The following is a 23484-nucleotide window of genomic DNA, read 5'->3' as shown; positions in this document are numbered from 1 at the left end:
AAAATGCAGCACAGATCAACTGTAACAGACCTATTGTCACTGACAGTGAACTTGACACTCTTCACATGAACAAATGAATAAGCACTGGCACACTACATCAAATGCTGCTTAAACATTAGTATATGTGATTGACATCTCTGCTTTCACATATTGATGAGGGTAGGTCATTGAGGTGCGGTGATCTCATTTTGCTAAATTGATTGTGTTAGTAATCCAGGCAGGGGTTTTTGGCAAGTGGCATGAATCAGTGTGTGCTAATGTTTCTGTTTCTGCAGGGGAGGTTAGTTAGTGCTGTTCTTTGGCAGCAGTGGTTTTGTTTTCGGTATATTCAAACTCATAGGTTCCGTTGCATGCTATCCTGTGAGTGATTGATATAAACTTTTCTTCTTTGAAGTCAGCTAAGTTCAGAATTTGGTTTACATCTGACAGGGGACTTGCTAGCTACTTGTGGCTGTATTGGCTCATAGAATGACCTTATGATATATATATATTTTTTATGGGTGGCGGGAAAGAACAATGGTTTGTAAACAATCTGAAATCATCTGGCCAACATGTTATTTTAAAGGATACATGGTTGGCACTTTTTATAGGCATTTGCAAGAATGTAGCCATTACACCATATCCTTCCCTGATGCTAATTGTTCTGATGTTTTTTTTTTTTTTTTTTTTTGATTTGGTAGTTGTTGGCGCATCGGCTTCTGTGGCCATATTGCACCTCCCAAGGTTTTTGCAGTACTTTGATCCAAGCCCGAGGCGGGAATCGAACCCGCGACCTTTGGGTTGCCGGGCAGGTACTTTACCCACTCGGCTAGCCCGGTCGGCTGTTCTGATGTTGTATGAGGCACTAGTTTGAACACATAAATAGTACTCTGGCTTCCTGTTTCCTAGGCGCCTCCATAGCCAGGTGGGAAGGAGCAGCAGTGCTTAGCACACGCTTCTTGATTAGACCGGGGTTCGAGCCCGTCACCACCAAATATGGAGGATGCTGAAAGGACAGGGAATGACCACCCCATATCCCGGAGCAATATGGCCTTAGTTGCTAATGCTCCTAAAAACCAAATAACAAACAGAAGATAATTATAAATCTCTGGTGTCAACTTTCTGCAATATTATAAAAATATGGGCTGCTGAATGTCTAAAAATTCTTTTTTTTTTTTTTTTTATTTAGATACAATGCAAGAAAGCAAGCTTATATAGCATCGGCCAAAAAAAAAAAAAAATAAAAACCTTCCCATTTCACCCATCCATTTACTCCAAATAGTTCTGTCTTGTTTAAGTTGTTAACTTCCACTACAACAGATAGCAGTTTGTTCCAACTATCAACCACCTGTTGGTGAAAGGCAAATTTCTGCACATATATTCTATAATTGTCTTTCCTCAGTTTGAATTTATGCCCCCTCAGGTGAGTAATCTGAACAAGAGGAAGTATCCCATCAGCATTGAGCTGGCTCAAACCATTCAAGGCCTTATACACTTCAATTAGATCACCTCACAGGTGTCTAGTCTCCAGATGCTGCAATTTGCAGAACTTAAGCCTTTCTTGGTAACAGCAATCCTTTGTTTCATTTGCCAGTTTCGTTGCCCTTCTCTGTACTCATTCCAGCAGCTCTACATCCTTCCTAAAATGAGGTCTCCAGATCTGTATGCAGTACCCAGTGTGTGACCTGACCATTGCCTTTTACAAGGAGACAATTACCTCCTTATCCCTGTTAGCAAAATTCCTGTATACAGTAGACTCTCGCTTTTCTGGGATAGATGGTAAAAAACAAATCCCAGATAATTGATTTCCTGGTTAATCCAAAAATACAAAAGTCCCCGACATATGTAAGAGATACTTTCCAGGACTTCTTACTTCATCGAGTTTTACATAACTCGGGATTGACTAATAACATATTGCTACTATACTATTATTGACAAATCTGAATTCTGTGCGATACTTGTTAATGTTTGACCATTTTCATACGTCCTTCTTAATTTTCTGATCCAAATCGATCGCTTTCCTTTTGTTGATAGATTTACTAGTAACACTGTTGCTTATTTTCTTAGTCAGCACCATGATAATGGTCAAAATGAAATTTTCTGAAAAGAACTTCACAGGATTAAGGGGGAAACACTATTATCACCTCACGCGAACTCACATTTTACTAAAGCACATTTCTGGAGGTCACTGCCATTAAACAATTTGCACCTTCCGGGTTACTGTTCGTGCATCTAATTATAAATGGGTAGTAAACTCGATCTTATTGCATTTACGATAATACTGATAGCTGGAATTGTGTGGGTTTTTACATTATTACGGTAAAATGGTTTGGTCACCAACATTATAATGGTTCCTTGGAGATTTAACAGATGCACCGTTTTCAAACTTTTGAATAATTTCAAGTTTTTGTTTAACTAAAAACGCAAATTTTTGCATTTACCCATCATTTTTGCGATTTCTACCCAAAAAAAAAAAATTCTGACATCCCTGACAAATAATGAAACTAAATTTGTGCTTTTGCGCTGCAACAGACCACAATCTCTTTTTTTTAATGGCGAGTATGAAGACAGCAGGGATTGCAAGATAATAGGTACACTAATCTCCCAGTGACGACTTATAATGCCGCTTGTCGCTTATTTACGATTTGCAAAATATCTGTTTATACCTATTCTAGTTATTACTTGAATTTTTTGATTTCTGGTGATTTTTTTTTTTTTTTTTTTAATTTGCAGTCTCGAAGTGTCCCGGTTAATCAAGAGTCTGCTGTATTATTGACAAGGCTCCATGAGCTACTCTTGCAGCATGTCTTGACTGCACAATTACCACCAGGTCCTTTTCATTCTCCGCTACCCTGAGTGTAGTAACGCCCAGTTGATACGTTACTCTGGGGTTACTGCTACCCATATGCAGTACTTTACTTTTGTCAATGTTAAATTTCAGTTGCCACCTCTCAGTCCATCTGCTCAATTTTTCTAGATCCTCTTGCAATATTGTACTATCATTACTGTCATTAACAACCCATATCATCTGCAAACTTAGACATTAACCCTGATATACCTTCATCAGTAGCATTCATGAATATAGAAAACAATGATGGGCCAACACTGAACCCTGGGGTACTCCATTAATAACATTAGTCCACGAAGAGCAGTGCCTATTGATTACCACTCTGTCTTCTCCCACTCAACCATCCTTTTTTCATTGTAGCAACTTGCCCTTAATGGCATACTGCTCCAAATTGTACAGTAATCTTCCACGTGCAACAGTATTAAAATCTTTCCTAAAATCCAAGTATATAATATCAAAATTATTTTTTGCATCCAGTTACTTTTTGACCATATCATAGTATCCAATCAAATTGGTCAGACAAGACTTCCCCTTAACAAGTTCATGCTGTGCCTGAATTATTACTGTTGTCTTGTATAGATGATCCTGCAATGCTTCTTTAACCAATGACTCCATTATTTTCTCTGAAATAGAAGTCAAACTAATAGGTCTGTAATTACTCGTGTCACCCATTGATCCCCCCCCCTTTGTGAATTGGAGATACATTTGCCCATCTCCAGTCCATGGGGACCTCCCCTGAGTCTAAGGAAACTTTCGTAATTATGGCTAAGGGTTTGCTCATTTCCTTTGCTGCCTCCTTTAATATAACTGGATAGGTGCCTTTCTTATGTTCAATTTCAACAATTTCTCCCCCACTTTGTTCTCAGTTATTACAAAATCATTTAGCTCCCTGCCAGAGTTTGATAGTGGGGAAGTGGAGGCCGGATAAACTTCCTGCCTCCACTTCCTTACAGACATTCGTCATTTTGAATGTAGATACAAAATACTCATTCAGTTTGCCAGCTACCTAAGCAGGTTCATTAACAATCGAACCATCGATGTCAAGTGGACCAATCTGATTTCATCCCATTCCTTCTAGAGTTTACATAAGTAAAGAAGTTGTTGCTGTTTTTCTTTGTATCATTCGCCAAAAATTTCTCATAATCTGCCTTAGCTTGCCTAATCTCCTTTGTGACTTGATTACAGACTTACTTATATCTATCATAGTCTTCTGTGTCGCCTGATAATTTATATGCATCCCATGCATTTTTCTTCTCTAACACGAGTCTCATTAATTCATCTGCCATCCATTTAGGCCTAAACCTTGAACAGTATTTCTTAGTTGGTATGAAAAGCCTAGGAGCTTCCAAGATTACCATATTTCCCCATGTATAAGATGCACCTTAATTTTGGGGCCCGAAATTTGAAAAAAAATGTATTACATAAAGTTATTGAACTCAAGTTTTATTCATCATAAAATTCATACAGCTCCCATCCATTAGCTTGGCCTCATCTGTGTCTGATGACAAATCACTGTCTTCATATGTTGCCTCGTCCTCAGTTCCATCTATGGCATTTGAAATGCCACACTTCTTAAATGACTTGACAACAATCTCAATCTTGATATTATCCCAGGATCTTTTCACCCAGGTACAAACTTCTCCTATAGTTGGTTTCTTCACTCTTCCTGCTGGTGTCAAATTGTCCCCAGAAGACTTCATCCATTAGTTCCATTCGTCTCTCATGTCAGCTTTGAAGGGTTTGTTAATGCTGACATCAAGTGGTTGGAGCTGGAATGTCAAGCCTCCAGGTATGATGGCAATTTTGTTTTTTGCTCTGCAGCAATCTTCTTTGTGTTTTTTGTTATGTGTGCCCTGAACTGATCAAACACCAATAGGGCAGGTTTGTGTAAGAGCCCACTTGGTCTCCTGCTCCAAATTTTCTCAAACCAGATCTTCATCCCATCCTGATCCATCCAACCCTTGTCATGAACGTGGACAAAAAGAAGACATTCCTCGAGGAATGTCTTCTTTTTGCATTGTTTTGCGTTTGAAAATCAGCATAGGAGGCAGCTTGGTTCCGTCAGCACAACAAGCTAGAACAACTGTATAATGGCTCTTTTCATGTCCACTTGTCTTCACAGTTACAGTTTTCACCCCCTTCTTATGAACAGTTCTGTTACTTGGGACATCAAATTGAAGGGGGACTTCATCCATATTTGCAATCTGTCCCAACTCAAACTGATGTGTCTTCCAACATTGAATGACAAAACAATGAAATTCAAGGACCTTCTGCTCATAGCTTTCAGGCATCTTTTGGGCAAGTCTGGTGCATGTATGCATGCTTAGCCCATTCCGTTTCATGAACCTGAAGCACCAATTGTGTCCTCCTTTGAAATCAGTAACTTCTTTTTCATCAGCAATTCTTCTTGCCTCATGCTGAACCATCTTTGTGGACACAGGAATTCCAATTGCCCTTTGCTCTTCAATTCCCTCTCTAAATCAGGCCATTTTGCTGACTTGCCTCTCATGGCCTTCTTCTGCCGTGGCGTTTTCAGTAGGGTTTCTTCTTCCCGTAGCCAGTCTCAAATTGTTTTCTCAATTGGAGGAGGACCAAACTTACGTTCAGCAGCACTGTACGAAAATCTTTACTGAGCCATTTCTGGGCAGAACGTGGCAAAACGTAACCTAGCACCCCGGTAACAAGTGCGAAACAATGAGCGCAAAGACAACAACTGCGAAAAAACGGGAAATGCAAGTGAAAAAATCTAAAACCACTGTATAAGACGCACCCAGTTTTTAGACCCCACAATTTTCAAAAAAGGGTGCGTCTTATACATGGGGAAATACGGTACTTCCTTGAATGCTTCCCATTTAGAATTTGCTGTTGGTAACATCATCAGTTGGTTCCACAGTATAGAATTTAAAAACTGTTTGAGACCACTATAGTCACCTTTACAAAAGCAAAAACCCTTCCCTTTACCTCTGATGGTCGTCACATCTTTAAGTAAATCCCATATCATGTCATGCCGAGTGGGTCAAGTACCTGCCCGGCAACCCAAAGGTCGCGGGTTCGATTCCCGCCTCGGGCTTGGATCAAAGTACTGCAAAAACCTTGGGAGGTGCAATATGGCCACAGGAGCCGATGCGCCAACAACTACCAAATCAAAAAAAAAAAAAAAAAAATATCATGTCATTGTGATCACTGTCACCTAGTGGTTTCTTTATCTGTTGATTCTTAATGCATGGAGAATCACTGCTGATAATCAGATCAAGAGTATTACTCCCTCTAGTTGCCTCTCAAACATGCTGCTGTAGAAAACAATTGTCCAATAATCCCCAAAAGCCTTCCGAGTGAGCAATCCACAAGTTCCAGTCAATATCTGGGAAGTTAAAATCCCTCATTATAAGACAATCTGGTTTACTGGTTCACTCTTATTTCTCTGTACAGTTGTTCATTGTACTCATCGGAGCCATTAGGCCTATAACACACTCCTACTGTCAATTTTGCTTTCCCATTGCTTGTCATGCCAAATGACTCAACATTATACTGTCCACCCATGTCAGCTGGATGCACTTCCTTTGATTTTACGTGTTTCTTAACTAACAGCATAACCCCTCCTCCCTTTCTATTCTGTCTATCCTTTCTGTACACATTGTACTCCCCAAATTCCAATTCCACATTCCTTATCTGTGTTACATGTCTCTCATATCTCAACAATATTCGCCTTTGATGTCTTCACCATCACCTCAAATTCATCAAATTTATTTATTACACTCCTAGCATTGGTGTACACACAAGTATACATGCACCTGTTCTTATACTTAGCTACCTTAACACAGCCCATGTATTTACTTGGTCCATGATAACTCCCAGCTTTGAAAGCTGGGATCCCAGCATTCAAATGAAAAATATCATGCTGGGATAATTCCCAGCATGATAACTCCCAAATTCCTTGAAATCTCCAGTACATTTGCTTTCCAGGCTGCTGCTCATTCCAGTAGAAGCAGTGCAAGAATCACTTTCACCTGCAGCTACTATTAATCTATTAGTCTGTGAATTCCCCCAATCTTGCAGTTTTCAGACCCACCAACACTGCCTTGATAGCATCAGCAAATATTCTTGCACCCTTTCTAGTTAAGCGTATCCCATCCCTGTAGAAGCAGTTTCTCCTGTTAACAAGCACAGACTATGCTGAGAAAAAATTTTCTCCGTGAGCCTTGCACAGTCTCTCCAGGGCCGAATTGATTGACAAGGCTTTCATCACATACTCCCTCCTATCTTGTCCGTGAAGAATTGCAGACACTTTCAAATTTAATCCCGACTTGCAACTTTTTCTCAACATTGACCTCTACTTGTTAAGTAAGTCCGCAGATCTCCTGCTCTTAATGTCATTAGTGCCAACGTGTGCAACAATATCACCCTTTATGTCCTTAAAAGATAATATCTGCTGTACAACATCATCAACTTTTGTCCCTGGCAAACATACCCTGGTCCTATTCCACATATCCTTTTTTCACAATGCATTACCCATCTCCCTGACAATAGAGTCACCGACAATAACTAGCTCCTCTGGAAACAGCAGGTTGCTTGGTTGCTTTAAAATGCGATTTCCTATTATAAAGAACTTTACAAAGAGAAAGAAAAGCAAATAAAACAACCAAAAATCAGTTTTTAGGAAAAATGTAGCTATGGTATCCAAGTCCGTTTTGTTTATTTATAGCTTGAATTGAATGTTCATACTAAGGAGAAAAACAAGTTGGGGACTTGAACATGAATTATGGCAGAGAGAAAAAGAAATAGTGAAGAGGAGGTGGTTGAAACACCAGTTCTTTTTCTATTAATAATATTTTTATACTTTATTAAAAGTGATAAATGTGATCTTAAACATCTGTGCTTTTTCACACATTTTTTTATTTATTTTATTTTATGTTTTTTTGCATGTGGAATATATCTTTTGTGCAATGCATGTCATATGTAAGTCAATGTATATGGAGGTTGGTAGTCCCCATTGTAGGTCACTGTTCTAGGAACATAACCACAATGAACAAAAAGGACTTCTATAATGTTTTAATTTAATTTTTTTATTATTATTTATTTAATTTTTCATTAAAACTTAAAGTACATACAGTAAGAATTGCAATCCATTAAGAAAGGTTGAATCATTGTTTGAGTAGAATTTAAAAAAACCCAAACCATTCTCAAGGAATTAAAAAGAAAGTTGGGCACCTATCAGGTGACCTACCATTGTTTTTGCTACACTTTGGGGTGCCATCACTGTTGGGTTAACATTGCATAGCCATTTATAAGCAAAAATAATGGTTGTAGCTGTTTTTAAGTAAACATGTTTTTACTGTCTTGCCACAGATAACTGGAAAGTGGTGAGAACTATTTAACTATTCCATCACTTTCCAATGACTTTAAAGTAAGCAGGTTGTGGTAACTACTATACTTCAAAATAAATTTAGAGTGCAAAATTTTATCATGTAAATTTTTCATAAACTAATCTAGAAACTTACTTTGTAAAAAATCACAGTTTATCCAAACTTTGAAATTGTGATGTGTTCAAATTTAAAAAAAAATAAATCTGTTTTAATGGAACTGAATTGCAATGCAAATAATGAAATATTTTGATAAAATTAATTTTAAAGAGATTTTGCCATAAACTAAACAGTGTATTTACTAATTAGAATTGGATGAATTAAAAATTAATACTGCACTGTGAAACGTTTATTTTATTATTTTTTTTTTAATACTTAGGAAAACTCGTCACGTAAACATCTTACTCTTTATGGGCTATGTTTCCAAGCCTCAACTAACTATAGTAACTCAGTGGTGTGAAGGATCTACATTGTATAAACATCTTCATGTTTTAGAACACAAATTTGAAATGCTTGAATTAATTGATATTGCCAGACAGACAGCACAAGGCATGGAGTAAGTGAATTTTTATATTTTAAATTTAAAAAAAAAAAAAAAAATATTATATAAGCTAAGTTAAATAAAAACTTATTCAGAGCATAGCATTCAAGATTGTCACATCATTTCGTGCTATATATCCATTAGTAGGCTAGTTTCATTTTGCTGTGTGATGTTTGTGAGTAAATGATTATAATTTAAAGTTAAGGATTATTAGACTACCTAATGGTCTGAGGAAAGCCATGAATTATAGATTACCCTCTGGACATACACATTTGGTATCTAGGACCGTTAACTCAGTCAAGAATTTATGTGGAATGCAGTGGTGGAGGGGGGTGTTAGTATATAAACCAAGTGCAGTCCCTCGCAGTTTGAATGCCTAGCAAAAGGATGCAAATTTGTGTTGGGTACTGAAGATCAACAAGCAAGCTGGGAATGGTTGAATCACCAGCAAAGGAATTCTATGAGGAAGATCTTCCCAGAATTTGATGACATCTTATTGAATGTTGAGTTGAAATTATTTTGGAAAAAAATCTTTCATTGTCTACTGGTATGTGGTCTTTTATGAGATCAGGTGCTTATCACTATCCTTTCCTACAGTGCTGTTGTTAACACGACTGTTATACTTAGGACAGACAACTGCCATTAAGAAGTTATGTGAATAACACATTTAGAATAAACATATAAATAACATCTATATTTTATCACAAATAATTTTTGAAGCAGAGTAATGGAACTTTCCAAAATTACCCGGTTGAATGAAAAGATGCCTTTTTACGTATTATCTTTAATTTATTAATGGTACACATACACAGGGATCAGTTGCATAAAATCAAATTATCAGTGTTAACTATTTTATGGGATAATCAACCCTTGTGTATGTGTTATAATAATGAAAATTACGGTATAGTTTAGGGCTAAAGCCTCAGGCTACATAAAGTTTAACTAATGTACAAGTTAGTGCATTTGCATCATTTCTGTACATAGCCAGTTACATAAGTAGTTATAAATTGGCATCGTTAAGTATATCTCAAAGTAGTGCAATATCGTGGCAACTCGTTGTGAAAGTATTCACAACGAGTTGCCATGATATTGCACTACCTCGAATAAGTAATGCTTCACCATAGGAGAAGACTATTGTTACTAATTCTGAGCGGATACCATCAGCCATACAGCACCGTTTCGGAGCTTATTGACTCCTCATCAGTGGATGTGGCAGGTACCCTGGTGTTGCAATGATGACAACCCAGTTGCGAAGTATAAATCCGCAATATGAGAGATGCCTGATGGTGTGGAGTAATTTAGATTACGGTATAGTTTAGGTCTAAAGCCTCTGGCTACGTAAATAGCATTAGTAGAAGCATATGATGCAAGAAAGCAAGCTTCTGCAGCATCAGTCAAAAATAAAAACACTCTCCCATTTCACCCCTCCATTCGTTATAAGTACCTGTCCAGCTCAGCCTTAAATTTATTTAGGCTATCAGCTTCTACAACAAAGGATGGAAGTCTGTTCCACCAACCAACCAACCAACCACCCGCTGGCTAAAAGCAAACTTCCGCACATCTATCCTACATCTGTCTTTTCTCAATTTGAATTTTGCCCTCTCAAATGATTATTCTGAACAAGAGAAAGAATTACATCAGCATTGAGCATGCTCAAACCATTCAAGGCTTTATGCACCTGAATCAGATCACCTGGTACCTAGTCTCCAGACACTGTAATTTACAAAATTTAAGCCTTTCTTCGTAAGAGCAACCCTTTGTTCCATTCACTAGTCTTGTTGCCCTTCTCTGTACTTGTTCCAACAGCTCTACATCCTTCTTAAAATGAGGCCTCCAGACATGTACACAGTACTCAAGGTGTGGCCTGACCATTGCCTTATGGGATAATCACCTCCTTATCTCTGCTAGAAAAATTCTTGTATAACATTGACAAGACACTATGAGCTACTCTTACAGGCAATCTACACTGCTCAGAAAACTTCATATCTACCTGAACAATTACCCCCAGGTCCTTTTCGTTCTCTACCACTGTCAGTGTAGTACCACAGAGTTGATACGTCACTCTGGAGTTGCTGCTTCCCATATGTAGTACTTTACATTTGTCAATGTTAAACTTCATTTGCCACCTCTCAGCCCATCAGTTCAACTTTTCTAGATCCTGTTGCAGCAGCGTACTGTCATTAGTGTCCTTAATTTCCCTGCCAACCTTCGTATCGTCTGCAAACTTGGACATTAAGCTTGATATACCATCATCAATATCATTTATAAATACAGAAAACAACAATGGACCCAATACTGAACCCTGAGGGACACCACTAATAACATTTGTCCACGATGAGCAGTGTCCATTGATTACCATTCTCTGGTCTCCCACTCAACCATTCCTTTATCCATAGCAGCAATTTGCCTCCAAAGCCACATTGCTCCAATTTTTGCAGCAGTCTTCCATGTGCAACAGTATCAAAAGCCTTTCTAAGATCCAAATATGTGATATCAAATTTATTCCCTGCATCCAGTTCCTTTGTGACCACATCATAGTATCCAATCAAATTGGTCAGGCAAGACTTTCCCTTAACAAAACCATGTTGTATCCGAGCTATAACTGAAGTCTTGACTAGATGATCCTGCAGTGTTTCTCTTACCAGTGCCTCAATTAATTTTCCTGGAACAGAAGTTAAACTAACAGGTCTGTAATTACTTGTGTTGCCCTTTGATCCTCCTTTGTAAATTGGCGTCACATTTGCACATCTCCGGTCCATGGGTACCTCCCTTGAGTCCAAAGAAGCTCTCATAATTATGGCTAAGGGTTTGCTTACTTCCTTTGCTGCCTCTTTTAATATAACTGGATAGATCCTGTCCACCCCGGGCGCCTTTTTTATGTTTATCTTCAACAATTTCTCCTCCACTTTCCTCTCAGTTATTACAAAATCATCCATTCCATTCCAGAGTTTAACTCACCTCTGGCATTCCCCTCCCTGAATAACTCCTCATGGGTGAATGTAGATGCAAAACACTCATTTAGTTTGTAAGCCCAGGATTATCAACAGTTGAAACATTAATATCCAGTGGGCCAATCTGATTCATCCCTTTCCTTCTAGAGTTTACATAGGTAAAGAACTCTTTGTTGTTTTTCTTTGCATCCCTTGTCAAGGATTTCTCATAATCTGCCTTTGCCTGTCTAATCTCCTTTGTGACTTGGTTACAGACCAGCTTATATCTATTATAAGCTTCCATGTCACCCATTAATTTATATGTATCCCATGCATTTTTCTTCTCTGCCACGTCTCATTAGTTCATATGACATCCGTTGAGCCTAAACCTTGAACAATATTTCTTATTTGGTATGTAAAGCTTAGTAGTTTCCACGATAAATTCTTTGAATGCTTCCCATTTTGAATTTGCTGTTGGTAACATCATCAGTTGGTCCCACCGTATAGAATTTAAATACTGTCTCAGACTGCCATAGTCACCTTCACGAAAGCAAAAACTCTTCCCTTTACCCCTGATGGAAGTTACCTCTTTGAGTAAATCCCACTTCAGCACACTGTGATCACTGCCACCTAGTGGTTCCTTTATCTGCAGATTCTTAATGCATGAAGAATCACTACTGATAATCAGATCAAGAGTATTACTCCCTGTAGTTGCCTCCCGATCATGCTGATATAGAAAACAATCATCCAATAAATCCACAAAAGCCTTGCTAGTGTGTGAGTGACAAACCCACAAATTCTAGTCAATATCTGGGAAATTAAAATCCCCCATTATAAGACTCTTATTTACTGGCCCACTCTATTTCCCTGTACAGTTCCTTATTATACTCATCAGAGTCATTAGGCCTATAACACACTCCTACTCTCAATTTTGATCTCCCAATGCTTATGTCACACCAAACTGACTCAACACTGCACTGTCCAGCGATTTTGTGTTTAATTAATAGTATAACCCCTCCCCCCTTCCTATGTTGTCTATACTGCCTGTACACATTGTACTCCCCAAATTCCAGTTCTGCATTCCTTATATCTGTGTGACACCACGTCTCTGATATCCCCTCAATATCTGCCTTTGATGTTCTGAGCAGTATCAAATTTATTTACCAAACTCCTAGCATTGATGTACATGCAAGTATACATGCATCTGTTCCTATTCTTAGCTATCCCAACACAACCCATGTGTTTACTTTTACTGCAATGACTCCCAGCAGGCTCTGAAATACAATAGAAGTAGTACAGGAATCACTTTCACCACTCTCTCCTGTTAACAATTACAGACCAGGCTGAAAAAAAATTCTATCACTTGAGCTTTGCACAATCTTTCCAGGGCCGAATTGATTGACAAGTCTCTCTTCATATACTCCCTCCTATCGTGTCTGGGCAGAATTGCCGACACTTTCAAATTCAACCCTAATTCACGGCTTTTTTTCAACAGTGACCTGTACTTGTTAAGTAATTCTGCCGGTCTGCTACTCTTAATATCATTAGTGCCAACATGTACAACAATATCACCCGTTGTGCCCTTGAAAGATAATATCTGCTCTACAATGTCAACCTTTGCCCCCCCGGCAGACATACCCTGGTCCTTTTCCACCTATACTTTTTACATAGCATGTTCCCCGTTTCCCTGACAAGAGTCAACAACAACTGCTAGTTCCTGTGGGACCAGCGCATTCTGCCTTGGGGATTGCCGCTGTCTTGCATTATGATCAAGTGCAAGCTCTGGCGTTGATGTGGGCAGCTGAGAGCTTGATGGGCCCCTCAATTTAGATCCTTCGAGGGCATCCACCCTGTCCTTCAAGCTCTCATATAGGCCCATAACAACGCTGAGTTGTCGCCTCATTTCCTCACACTCCTTAATCGTGTGCACACAGACATTCCCCTTGGCAATATCATGTCCCGTACCTGATTGCTCCACAAACATCAAGCAAGCAGTGCATTTTAAAAGACTGTGATTCAGAGGGCAACTGCCCCTCTCAGTTCTCCCCTGAGCCACAGCACTCCATATAGCTTGAGCCTTTTGTTTTGCTTCTCTGGTCTGAGTCATGATTCCAATTCAATTTCAATAAAATTTCAATTTCAGTACAAAATTATAACCCTAAACTTGTATCCCAATGCAGTTGTAACACTATATATCTATATATATATATTTTAAGTATCAAGTATTGTCTTCAAGTTTCTTTATATAAGTTCCGCATCAAGTTATGTGTTAATTAATTATGTTACGTTCATAAAGTCTAAGTCGTTATATGTACTAATGTACATTATATAATTAATGTGCAAGTTAGTGCATTTGCATCATTTCTGTACATAGCCAACTACATAAGTAGTTATAAATTGGCATCATTAAGTATATCTCATATTGTGCCATTAATGATGCCAATTTATAACTACTTATGTAGTTGGCCATGTACAGAAATGATGCAAATGTACTTAACTTGTACAGAAATGATGCAAATGTACTAACTTGTGCGTTAATAATGTAAATCTAAACTAATTTAAATGTATGATAAAAGAAAAGCCATTAATCTCTTTTTTTTTTTGTTAAAAAAAGATGCAATATAGATTTATTAAGATAAAAGAAGCCAATATGGGTATTGAATTATGAAAATATTCTTATTTATATGGGCTGTGGGTGATCTATGGTTTGCACACTATAGCGCATGTGCTACCAGCACCGTGTATGTCAGCCATAAGGTGAATTATGAAAAATTTTACTTATAATATTTTTTATTTATAATATAAAATATAACTGACTCTAATTTCAGTATATCCTCATTAATTTGATATCAAATTATTAGAAATGTGATTTATTTCGACATTTACCATTCCCCAACCAACAATATAGGATTTTGTTTGTTTGTTTGTTATTTGGTTTTTAGGAGCATTAGCAACTAAGGCCATATTGCTCTGAGATATGCGGTGGTCATTCCCTGACCTTTCCGCATCCTCCGTATTTGGTGGTGACGGGCTCGAACCCCGGTCTGATCAAGAAGCGTGTGCTACGCACTGCTGCTCCTTCCCACGTGGCTACGGAGGCGCCATAGGATTTTGTATGCATTTTGGTATAGATTATTTGAAATAGATCTGCAATGGAATTTGAAATCTGAAGTGGGTCTCATGACTTGCGAATAGCTTATGTAATTCAAATAGACTAATGAAACCAACTACCGGCAAATATCATTACAACAAAATTGAATGGAGCTATGATGAAAAATTGTTAGTGCACCTTTAAATTTTATGTTTCTGTTCTTCCCCCATGCACAACTGCACATGCTGAATACAGTGTTTGCAAGTAATCTCACCCACTGCAGAGCCTTTGTAAGGCTCTGCAGTGGGTGAGGTTGGTGAGGCACTAAGAGCATACAAAATCTTCTTTTCACTCACACAAATAATTTAAGCTCTTCTTCTTCCGAAGGCTCTAGCAAGGACCAACCTAACCAATCAAATGACAGTGAGAATACCTCTGCCAAAAGAGGTGACACCATGCTTCTTCATTCTCCATTCCACCAGAGAGCAGGAGAACTTTATGTTTCTATTCTTCTCCTATACATGGCTGCACATAGCAAATCCAGTTTGCTGCTGTGTACTTGACTAATGACATATCGGGAATATGCGACCTTCATTCATTCAGAAAAGATTAGAAGGGCTGGCAGGATCGCTAAATTCTGTCAAAAAACTGTTTTGTGAGAGCTCTTGGTTAAGTCTCATTTTCAAAACATAAAAACGAGGCTTCAGCTGAGGCTGAAATTAAGCCGAAAGCCACAATGATAGAGGAAATGCTTATCATCGTGACCTCCACAAGACTAAGTCATTATGGTGTAATTTCAGAGTGGGATCTGCTTCATATTTCTGAGAAAGAGCTCCTCTCTGAACTAGGTGTGACAGCTGTTCAGTGAATATCTCTGTGAAAGGGTGGGAACTTCATTCCTACTCTTGTTCTTAACTTCAACACCTCGTGGCCTCCAAGTTCCATCAAGATAGGCTACTTTAACTGCCCAATATGGATCTATACTCCAAGTCCACTGAAGTATTTTTAGTGCCAAAAGTACAGTCATTCTCAGACAGCTTTTTATGGTGCCAGAAAACATGAGCCAATCGTGTTCAGCTCCAAAATCAATCTGTACCAACTGCTAAGAAAGCATCGTCTATATTCTCAAACATTCCAGAGTTGGAAGGAAGAGAAAGAAATTCAGAGACAAAAAAAAATGGAACTGAACTTTTGACTATAAAGAGGCCAACAAAAAATCAATCAACTTCCGTACCTATATCATACCTCTTGCTGAACTACCTCCACCAAAAGTGAATTGTAGGGAAAAGCTATTAAAACCATCCGCATCTGAATCTCAGGGAGCGGGTATAAAGGTGATGGAAAACTGAGTTTTGGAATTTTTTGCCAAGGAAGAAATGGATACTGAACAGTGTCCATACTTACCCAAAAAAGAATAAATGCAAGTCTGAGTTAACCAAGCTCTACAAACTTTGTAAGCTCACAGATGGATCCAGCAAATTTAAATAATGGCCACATTCAGATTCTTCTTACAGTAGAATTACCATGGATTCTGTTGAAATAGTGATGACATCAAGGTACTCCTGCGTCAGCTTGAGCCAGTTTTGCTTACAGGAGATGTATTTAAAGGCAAATTGGGATCGTTTCTCTGCATAATTGTACAATAATTTTGAAGGACAAAATTGGAGATGGACTTGCCCATGGAGGAGTCTCCATCCTTCTGGGTAACCATACTTCTTTTCATCTGTGCCACTTACCACCAACACAGAGGCTGTAGCAATTTGCATTATGATAGGATACTTGTTAAATATCTGCTCTGTTTATTTGCCAGCTGGGAATGATATCACCCAGACCAATCTTGATTGATCTCGTTAAGCAGTTGCCCCCTCCTTTACTACTACTAGTGAGTTTCATTGGGCGCAGCACTCTGGAGTAGCACATATACCAATGAGCAGAGTCTGGTGATAGAGTGTACGCTTAGAAGAATGACCTTACCCTTCTCAATGTAGCCTCTAACACATTTTTCCACATGCCTACCCTTACCTTTACTGCCACTTATCTTTCTGTATGCTATGCTCTCTCTCTCCTCTCCCTGACCTGTGTATATATGGAAGTGTGAAGTTAAACTTCACACTAGTGATCATTTATCCCTTAAGAAATGAGAGACTGTGCAATTCCATCAAGGATACCATGGTGGAAGATCTATCAGGCTGAATGAAGTGTGTTGAAATGCATAGCAAAGTTTAATACCACAACAGTCAGCCTGAAGGCCATCAGTAATGCAGTAATCGCAGAAAATATTGTCCAAGTAGCAACAATTACAAAAAATTACACAGTTTCCAAAACTGGTGGAATGAAGAATGTACAGCAAGAAAGGCACAAAAACATGTGCCCTACTCGTATATAGTCTGAGCAAGAGGAAGAATTCCATTAGCATTGAGCTTGCTCAAACCATTCAAAGCCTTAAACACCTCAATCAGATCACCTTGCAGGTGCCTAATCTCCAGACACTGCAATTTGCAGAAGTGAAGCCTTTCTTGAAAAGTGCACCTCTTTGTTGACCTCACCGACCTCTTTCCCATTCTCTATACTTGTTCCAGCAGCTCCAGACCTGTATGCAGTACTCAAGATGTGGAATGTCCATTGCCTTATACAGTGTGTTAGTTGTCTGATGGCACTGGGAGTTTCCCCCATTTTTGCACCATTGCCTTATACAATGGGATAATCACCTTATCCCTTATAGCAAAATTCCTGTATTATTGACAAAATCCCATGAGCTGTCCTGGCAGCCTGCCTGAGCTGAAGAATATAATTGCATCCTTCATCATTCCTAGAACATAATGGATATTCAGTTGCAGACCTCACTGCATTTGTCAACATTCTAAGTGAAATATTCACTAAAGTGTCTGCAAAAATATCATATTCCCCCTCCCTCAGCGTTTCTGGCTCAGAAAAAAAAACTTGAAAAATACCTGTTGGAGCTATCAGAAGACAGCTCTGAGACTTACAATTGGCCATTTATCAAGGAAGAATTTAAAACAGTACTCTTGCTTTTCCATGCAATTACTGGTGGGCCAGATGACATCAATTATAAGATGATTGAACATCGTTAAACATGATTAAACAACTTTGGAAAACTTGCCCTATCTCTACAACAGGGCAAGTGATCTTGAAGAACAATTTCTCCTGACATTAGGCAACCATGCTGGCCTTTTGCAAACCAGGAAAGGATCCATAAACCCCAAACAGCTATTGCACTATAGCTTTGACCAGCGTCTCGTGCATGATCCTGGAAAGGATGGTCGAACTTCAAATGAAACCAATCATTCCAAGTTTGTGTGGGGTCCACTCTTTCTCTCTCTCTCAGCCCTTATCATCATTATTATTTAAAAAAAAAACTTTTTCTCTGTTTATGGGAGGCCTATTTTTGTTAGGTTCTTGTGCTGGCTATTTGGCACTATGCTGGTGGTTGGCACAGTGGTCAGGATGGTCATTACTTGTTCCATATGCCACATATCTTTGACTTCCTGTCTTAAGCCTGAGTGCTTCCTGATCTTTTCCTTGTATGTTTTCTGGAGGTTGCTGGTGTTAGGCAGTACCCAACACCAGCAACCTCCAAACAGGTAGGTAGCCATTTCCTTCTTGCCAGTGATGGTTATGTCTGGTCTGTTGCGTTGGATCGTCTTGTCCATTATGATGTCACGGTCCCAGCATAGTGTGAGTAGAGGTCTCTAGTATGGCCTGAGGCTCACACTTGTAATATGGTAAACTTTCTTTGATTAGCTGGTATTTTGGCACTAGCTTCCGATGTATTATCCTGGCCATCTGGTCGTGTCTGTGGAGGTGGCATTGTGATGGTTCTGTTAAGTGCCTATGGAATTTTGCTCTCTTTTTTTTTTTTTTTTTTTTTTTTTTGATGTGTAAGCATGGTTTAAAGAATAGTTATATGTTTATAAAATATATGACATGGATAGAGATAACTTCGGTGAGTCATAGGATAACATTTTATTGCAGGTGGTGTTGAAAACACTCACAAACTATCGGTGTTTGGAAATTTTGTCTTCGAACTCTAATAGCGACACATATAGACCATAGCCTCATAGGCTTAACATAGAGGATTTTCTCTTGTGAAAATTCCTATAGACTTTACATTGTCCCATTGAGATAACATTATGCAAGATGGAGACATAGTATAAGAGTAGTAGTAGTGGCACCATTCCCTCCAAATGCCTGTCCAGTTCCTCCTTAAATTTATTCAATCTATCAACTTCCACAATGACAGATGGAAGTTTGTTCCAGCAATTAACCACCCGCTGGCTAAAGGCAAATTTCTGCACATCTATTCTACATCTGTCATTTCTTAATTTGAATTTATGCCCCCTTAGGTTTGTAATCTGAATAAGTGGAAGGATCCCATCAGAATTCAGCGTGCTCAAACCATTCAAGGCCTTATACACCTCAATCAGATCACCGCGCAGGTGCCTAGTCTCCAGCCACTGCAATTTGCAGAACTTAAGCCTCTCTTGGTAAGAGGATCCCTTCATTCCCCTCACCAATCTTGTTACCCTTTTCTGTACACGCTCAAGTAAATCTACATCCTTCCTAAAATGAGGCCTCCAGATCTGTACGCAGTACTCAAGGCTTGGTCTGACCATCGCCTTATACAGAGGGATAATCACCTCCTTTTCCTGCTAGCAAAATTCCTATATATCATTGACAAAACCCCATGACCTGCCCTGGCAGCCTGTCTGCATTGCTCAGAAAACTTCATATCTGCCTGCACAATTACTCCCAAGTCTTTTTCATTTTCTTCCACCTTAAGTGTAGTACCACGCAGTTGGTACGTTCCTCTGGGGTTATTTCTACCCATATGCAGTACTTTGCATTTGTCAAGGTTAAACTTCAGTTGCCACTTCTTAGCTCATCTGCCCAAATTATCTAGATCCTGTTGCAGTAGCACACTGCCATTACTGTCATTAACAACCCTGCCAACCTTTGTATCATCTGCAAACTTCGACATTAAGCCTGATATACCTTCATCAATATTATTGATAAATATACAAAACAACAGTGGACCCAATGCCGAACCCCGTGGGACTCCACTAATAACATTATTCCACGAAGAGCAGCACCCATTGATTACCACCCTCTGTCTTCTCCCACTTAACCATCCTTTTATCCATTGTAGCAACTTACCCTTAATACCATTCTGCTCCAATTTGGACAATAGTTTTTCATGCGCAACAGTGTCAAAAGCTTTCCTGAAATCCAAATACAGTAAACCCCCGCTATTCGCGGGGATTACGTTCCTGAGAAATGCCGCGAATACCGAAAACGCGAATACTGAGTTATGGCTCTCATAGTAATAAAGGGGTTCCGTTCCAAAGTATGAAATATATAAGAAAATCTAGTCTAAAATTTTGTCTATGTATGTATTATATGTACCTTCATAATATGACTATGTACATATGCAGTACATAGTGAAATGCAAGCATATGGCATCGAAATGAAAATAAGAAACAGTTTAATATTAAATGTAATATTTATTAGAAATTTCAAACTAGCGCCTTTGCTAGCTAAAAAACTTATCCCGCCAGTGCTATCAACAGTTTCGCTAGTGTTGATAAAGTTTTGTCTTTTCACGAATTATGAGTGAACTTAACGGAATTTTATTTTGAGTTCGGTCTTCTATCCACAGATTTAAAGCTTTTCCATTTTTTCTAATTTAACATCACGAGTTACAGAGCAAATTTTTAAAGCAATTAGCGCGTTTTCACGGACACTATGGCGGATATTTTTCTTCCGATTTCTTGATTGATCGTACCGTTGACTTATTGATTTTATAATGTTTTGCTACTGAGAAGACACTTTCACCATTAGAAATTTTATCTAATAACTCAATTTTATTCGCTAATGTCATCACCTTCTTTGATATTTTCACATTTCCCTTGTTAAAATAACAAAACCAGTGTCTAATAGAATTTATGGTCTCTGGGCTGACGTGGAAGCAGTGACCACAGATTTGGTTGTGGACAATGAGTGCCTCAAGGTACGAGCCAGGGATCTGGAGGAGAGTGCTTCTCAGATAAAACAAATGTTAGGTTGCCAGATTGAACTTCATAAGAAGTCTTATGCAGAGGTAGTGCGGCAGGATCACAAGTTGGTTGATCCCGTTGTCATCCAGAATAAACCAAAATCCAAACAAAGGACTAACAGTGCAAGTCAGGATATAAAGCAGAAGGTGACTCAAGTCATTAAGCGTGACCACAAGGAGATGAAAGTAAAAGGTATTCGTCTCCTTAGGAATAGGGGGATCTTTGTGGAGACCACAAATTTGACAGATGTTAGTTGGATCTATTCTGCTTCTTCTTTGAAAGAGATAGGTCTAACAATGGAGAAACCTCGGTTATCTGATCCAACAGTGTTAATATATAGTGTCCCTCGTGAATATGCTAAGGAGGAAATACTTGATGATCTCTTCATTAAAAACTTAAAAGACTATGGGTTCTTGCGGGATGAAGTTAAAGATGAGGTGACTTTCAGATTTAGTTCTGGATCAGGTGCAAAGGTGGTTGGATTTAGAACTTGTATGATGAGGTATATTTTCGATAGCAACAGAATCTATCTAGGATTTACATCACACAGGTTCCGTGGGTTTATGATTGTAAGCAAGTGTTTCCGTTGTGTGTGGTATGCTCACTCGGCACAATTTTGTTCGCATAAGGCAGTTTCTTGTGGACGCTGTGCAGAGGGTGGTCATGTCTACGGAGATTGTCCCCATAAAGACTTTCCAAAATGTAACAACTGCAAGAGATTACAATCATTCTGTAAGGGATGCCGAGGGTCTAGAATACTTAAAAGCGGTACAGCTTATGGACAGCAGAACTAAACATTAGTGATAATGGTTCAAATTCAGTAATTGAGTTGGCTGATAAAATCCAATTTTAGGTAATATTATATACGAGGGGATAAAATTTCTTCAGATAAATGATCATCGCTGCAGAGTGGTAATGGATGAAATTAGAATAGCAGCATTTGAAAGTAATTTTGATATTATTTGCATACAGGAACCCTTTCATTCTTTGCAGGTAGGGGATGGGGCCCACAAAGTTATGGGTTTCCACACCTCGGCAAAAATTATTCATTCACTTGACAAACCTCCAAAAAGTGCCATAGTTGTTTTAAATAATGATCTAGTTGTTACCAACATTACAGATCTGTGCACGGACACTGTGACCTGTTTAATGATTTCTACACCTTTCATAAGTTTTTATGGGGACAATCTTTCAAGAGGAAATCTGCTGTACAAAAATGGAAACAGTGAAAGCAGTGAAGGTGGAGTTGGGTTTCTGGTCCGTAAAGATTTAAAAAACATTTTGAAATCCAAAAATACATCACCAAGGGTGTCAAGAATAATACTCAAGATTTCTAAGAGGTACAAGCTAAAGATTATAATGATTAATGACCAACACCGAGCCATAATGATGAAGAGGTTGAAGAAATGTACACCGAAATTGAGAGCCTTCTAGATGAGCAGAAACCCACTACACTATTATTATGGGGGACTCAATGCTATGATTGGAAAAAGACAAAACAGTGCAGAAAGGGGAACTATAGGAAATTTTGGAATTGGTGAAAGAAATGAAAGAGGCGAAAGACTTGTGGAATTTGCAGAATCTCAAGGATTGTCAGTAATGAACACTTTTTCAAGAAAAGGGTGAACAGAAAGTGGACATGGAAGAGTCCAAATGGATTAACAACTAATGAAATCGACTTCAACCTCACTGAATGATGTTACCGTCCTGAATAAGGTAAATGTTGGAAGTGATCACAGAATGGTAAGCTGTACACTTGATATAGATGTAGGAAAGGAAAGGAAAAAACTGACTCGAGTAAATAATACAAAGGTCTTTGAGATAACAGAAGAGGAGAAAAAGCAGTATGTACTGGAACTTAAGAACAAGTTTGAGCTTCTGCAGACTGATCAGAACCAAGATGTCGATGAGGAATATTACAACTTTCTAAAGTGATAAAGCCCAAGAAACCTATAGGGAAAAGAAAATCCAAAGAAGAAAAAATCAGTCAAAAAACACTTGTTATGATGAACCGAAGGCGACAAATGAAGAGCAAGATAAACACTCACAACGAGAAAATTGAGTATATTGAGTTATGCAAAGCCATTAGAAAGAGACTCAGAGAGGACATAAGATTTAACACAAGAAAAGTAGAACAAGCATTAAGGGAAAACAAAGGACTTAAATCAGCAGCCATGAGCAGTAATACAGAAAGACAAATGATACTGAAACTGAAGAATAGCAATGATGTACCTATAAATAGCAGAGAAGGCATAATTCAAATAGCAGAAGACTACTGCTACTACTATAGAGAATTATACAAGAAGCGAGGGAATGATGCCAGCAGTGGGGAAGATGGATTGCAAATTAGCAACACATACGACATACCCGATATTCTTCCTGATGAGGTAGAACATGCATTGAAGAAAATGATGAATCAGAAAGCCCCAGGGGAAGATGAAGTTACTGTAGAGTTGTTAAAATTGGGAAGAAGAGACATAACACAAAAACTGGCAAGGCTCTTCACAAAGTGCATTAGAAAAGATGTGATGCCTAAGCAGTGGAATAATGCAATCATAGTTTTGCATAAGAAAAGAGATAAATCAGAAATTGGAAATTATAGACCAATTAGCTTGTTATCCCACATCTACAAGTTGCTCACAAGGGTCATTACTAACAGAT

The 23484-nt window shown here is 38.6% G+C and overlaps 1 protein-coding gene across 1 annotated transcript in view; it reads left to right on the top strand.

The window, feature by feature from the left end:
• Raf (serine/threonine kinase raf oncogene) overlaps window positions 1-23484 on the top strand; it is a 439038-nt gene that overhangs the window by 336334 nt on the left and 79220 nt on the right. The window contains exon 13 of the mRNA XM_090387771.1: window positions 8567-8743. Within this exon, the coding sequence (XP_090243897.1) occupies window positions 8567-8743 (177 nt within the window). The remainder of the gene's footprint in view (window positions 1-8566; window positions 8744-23484) is intronic.

This window comes from Mastigoproctus giganteus, chromosome 13 (assembly GCF_048544385.1).
Source record: "Mastigoproctus giganteus isolate SK-2022 chromosome 13, ASM4854438v1, whole genome shotgun sequence".
NCBI classification, from domain to species: Eukaryota; Metazoa; Arthropoda; class Arachnida; order Uropygi; family Thelyphonidae; genus Mastigoproctus; species Mastigoproctus giganteus.
This window is presented reverse-complemented; position numbering and strand designations above follow the sequence as displayed.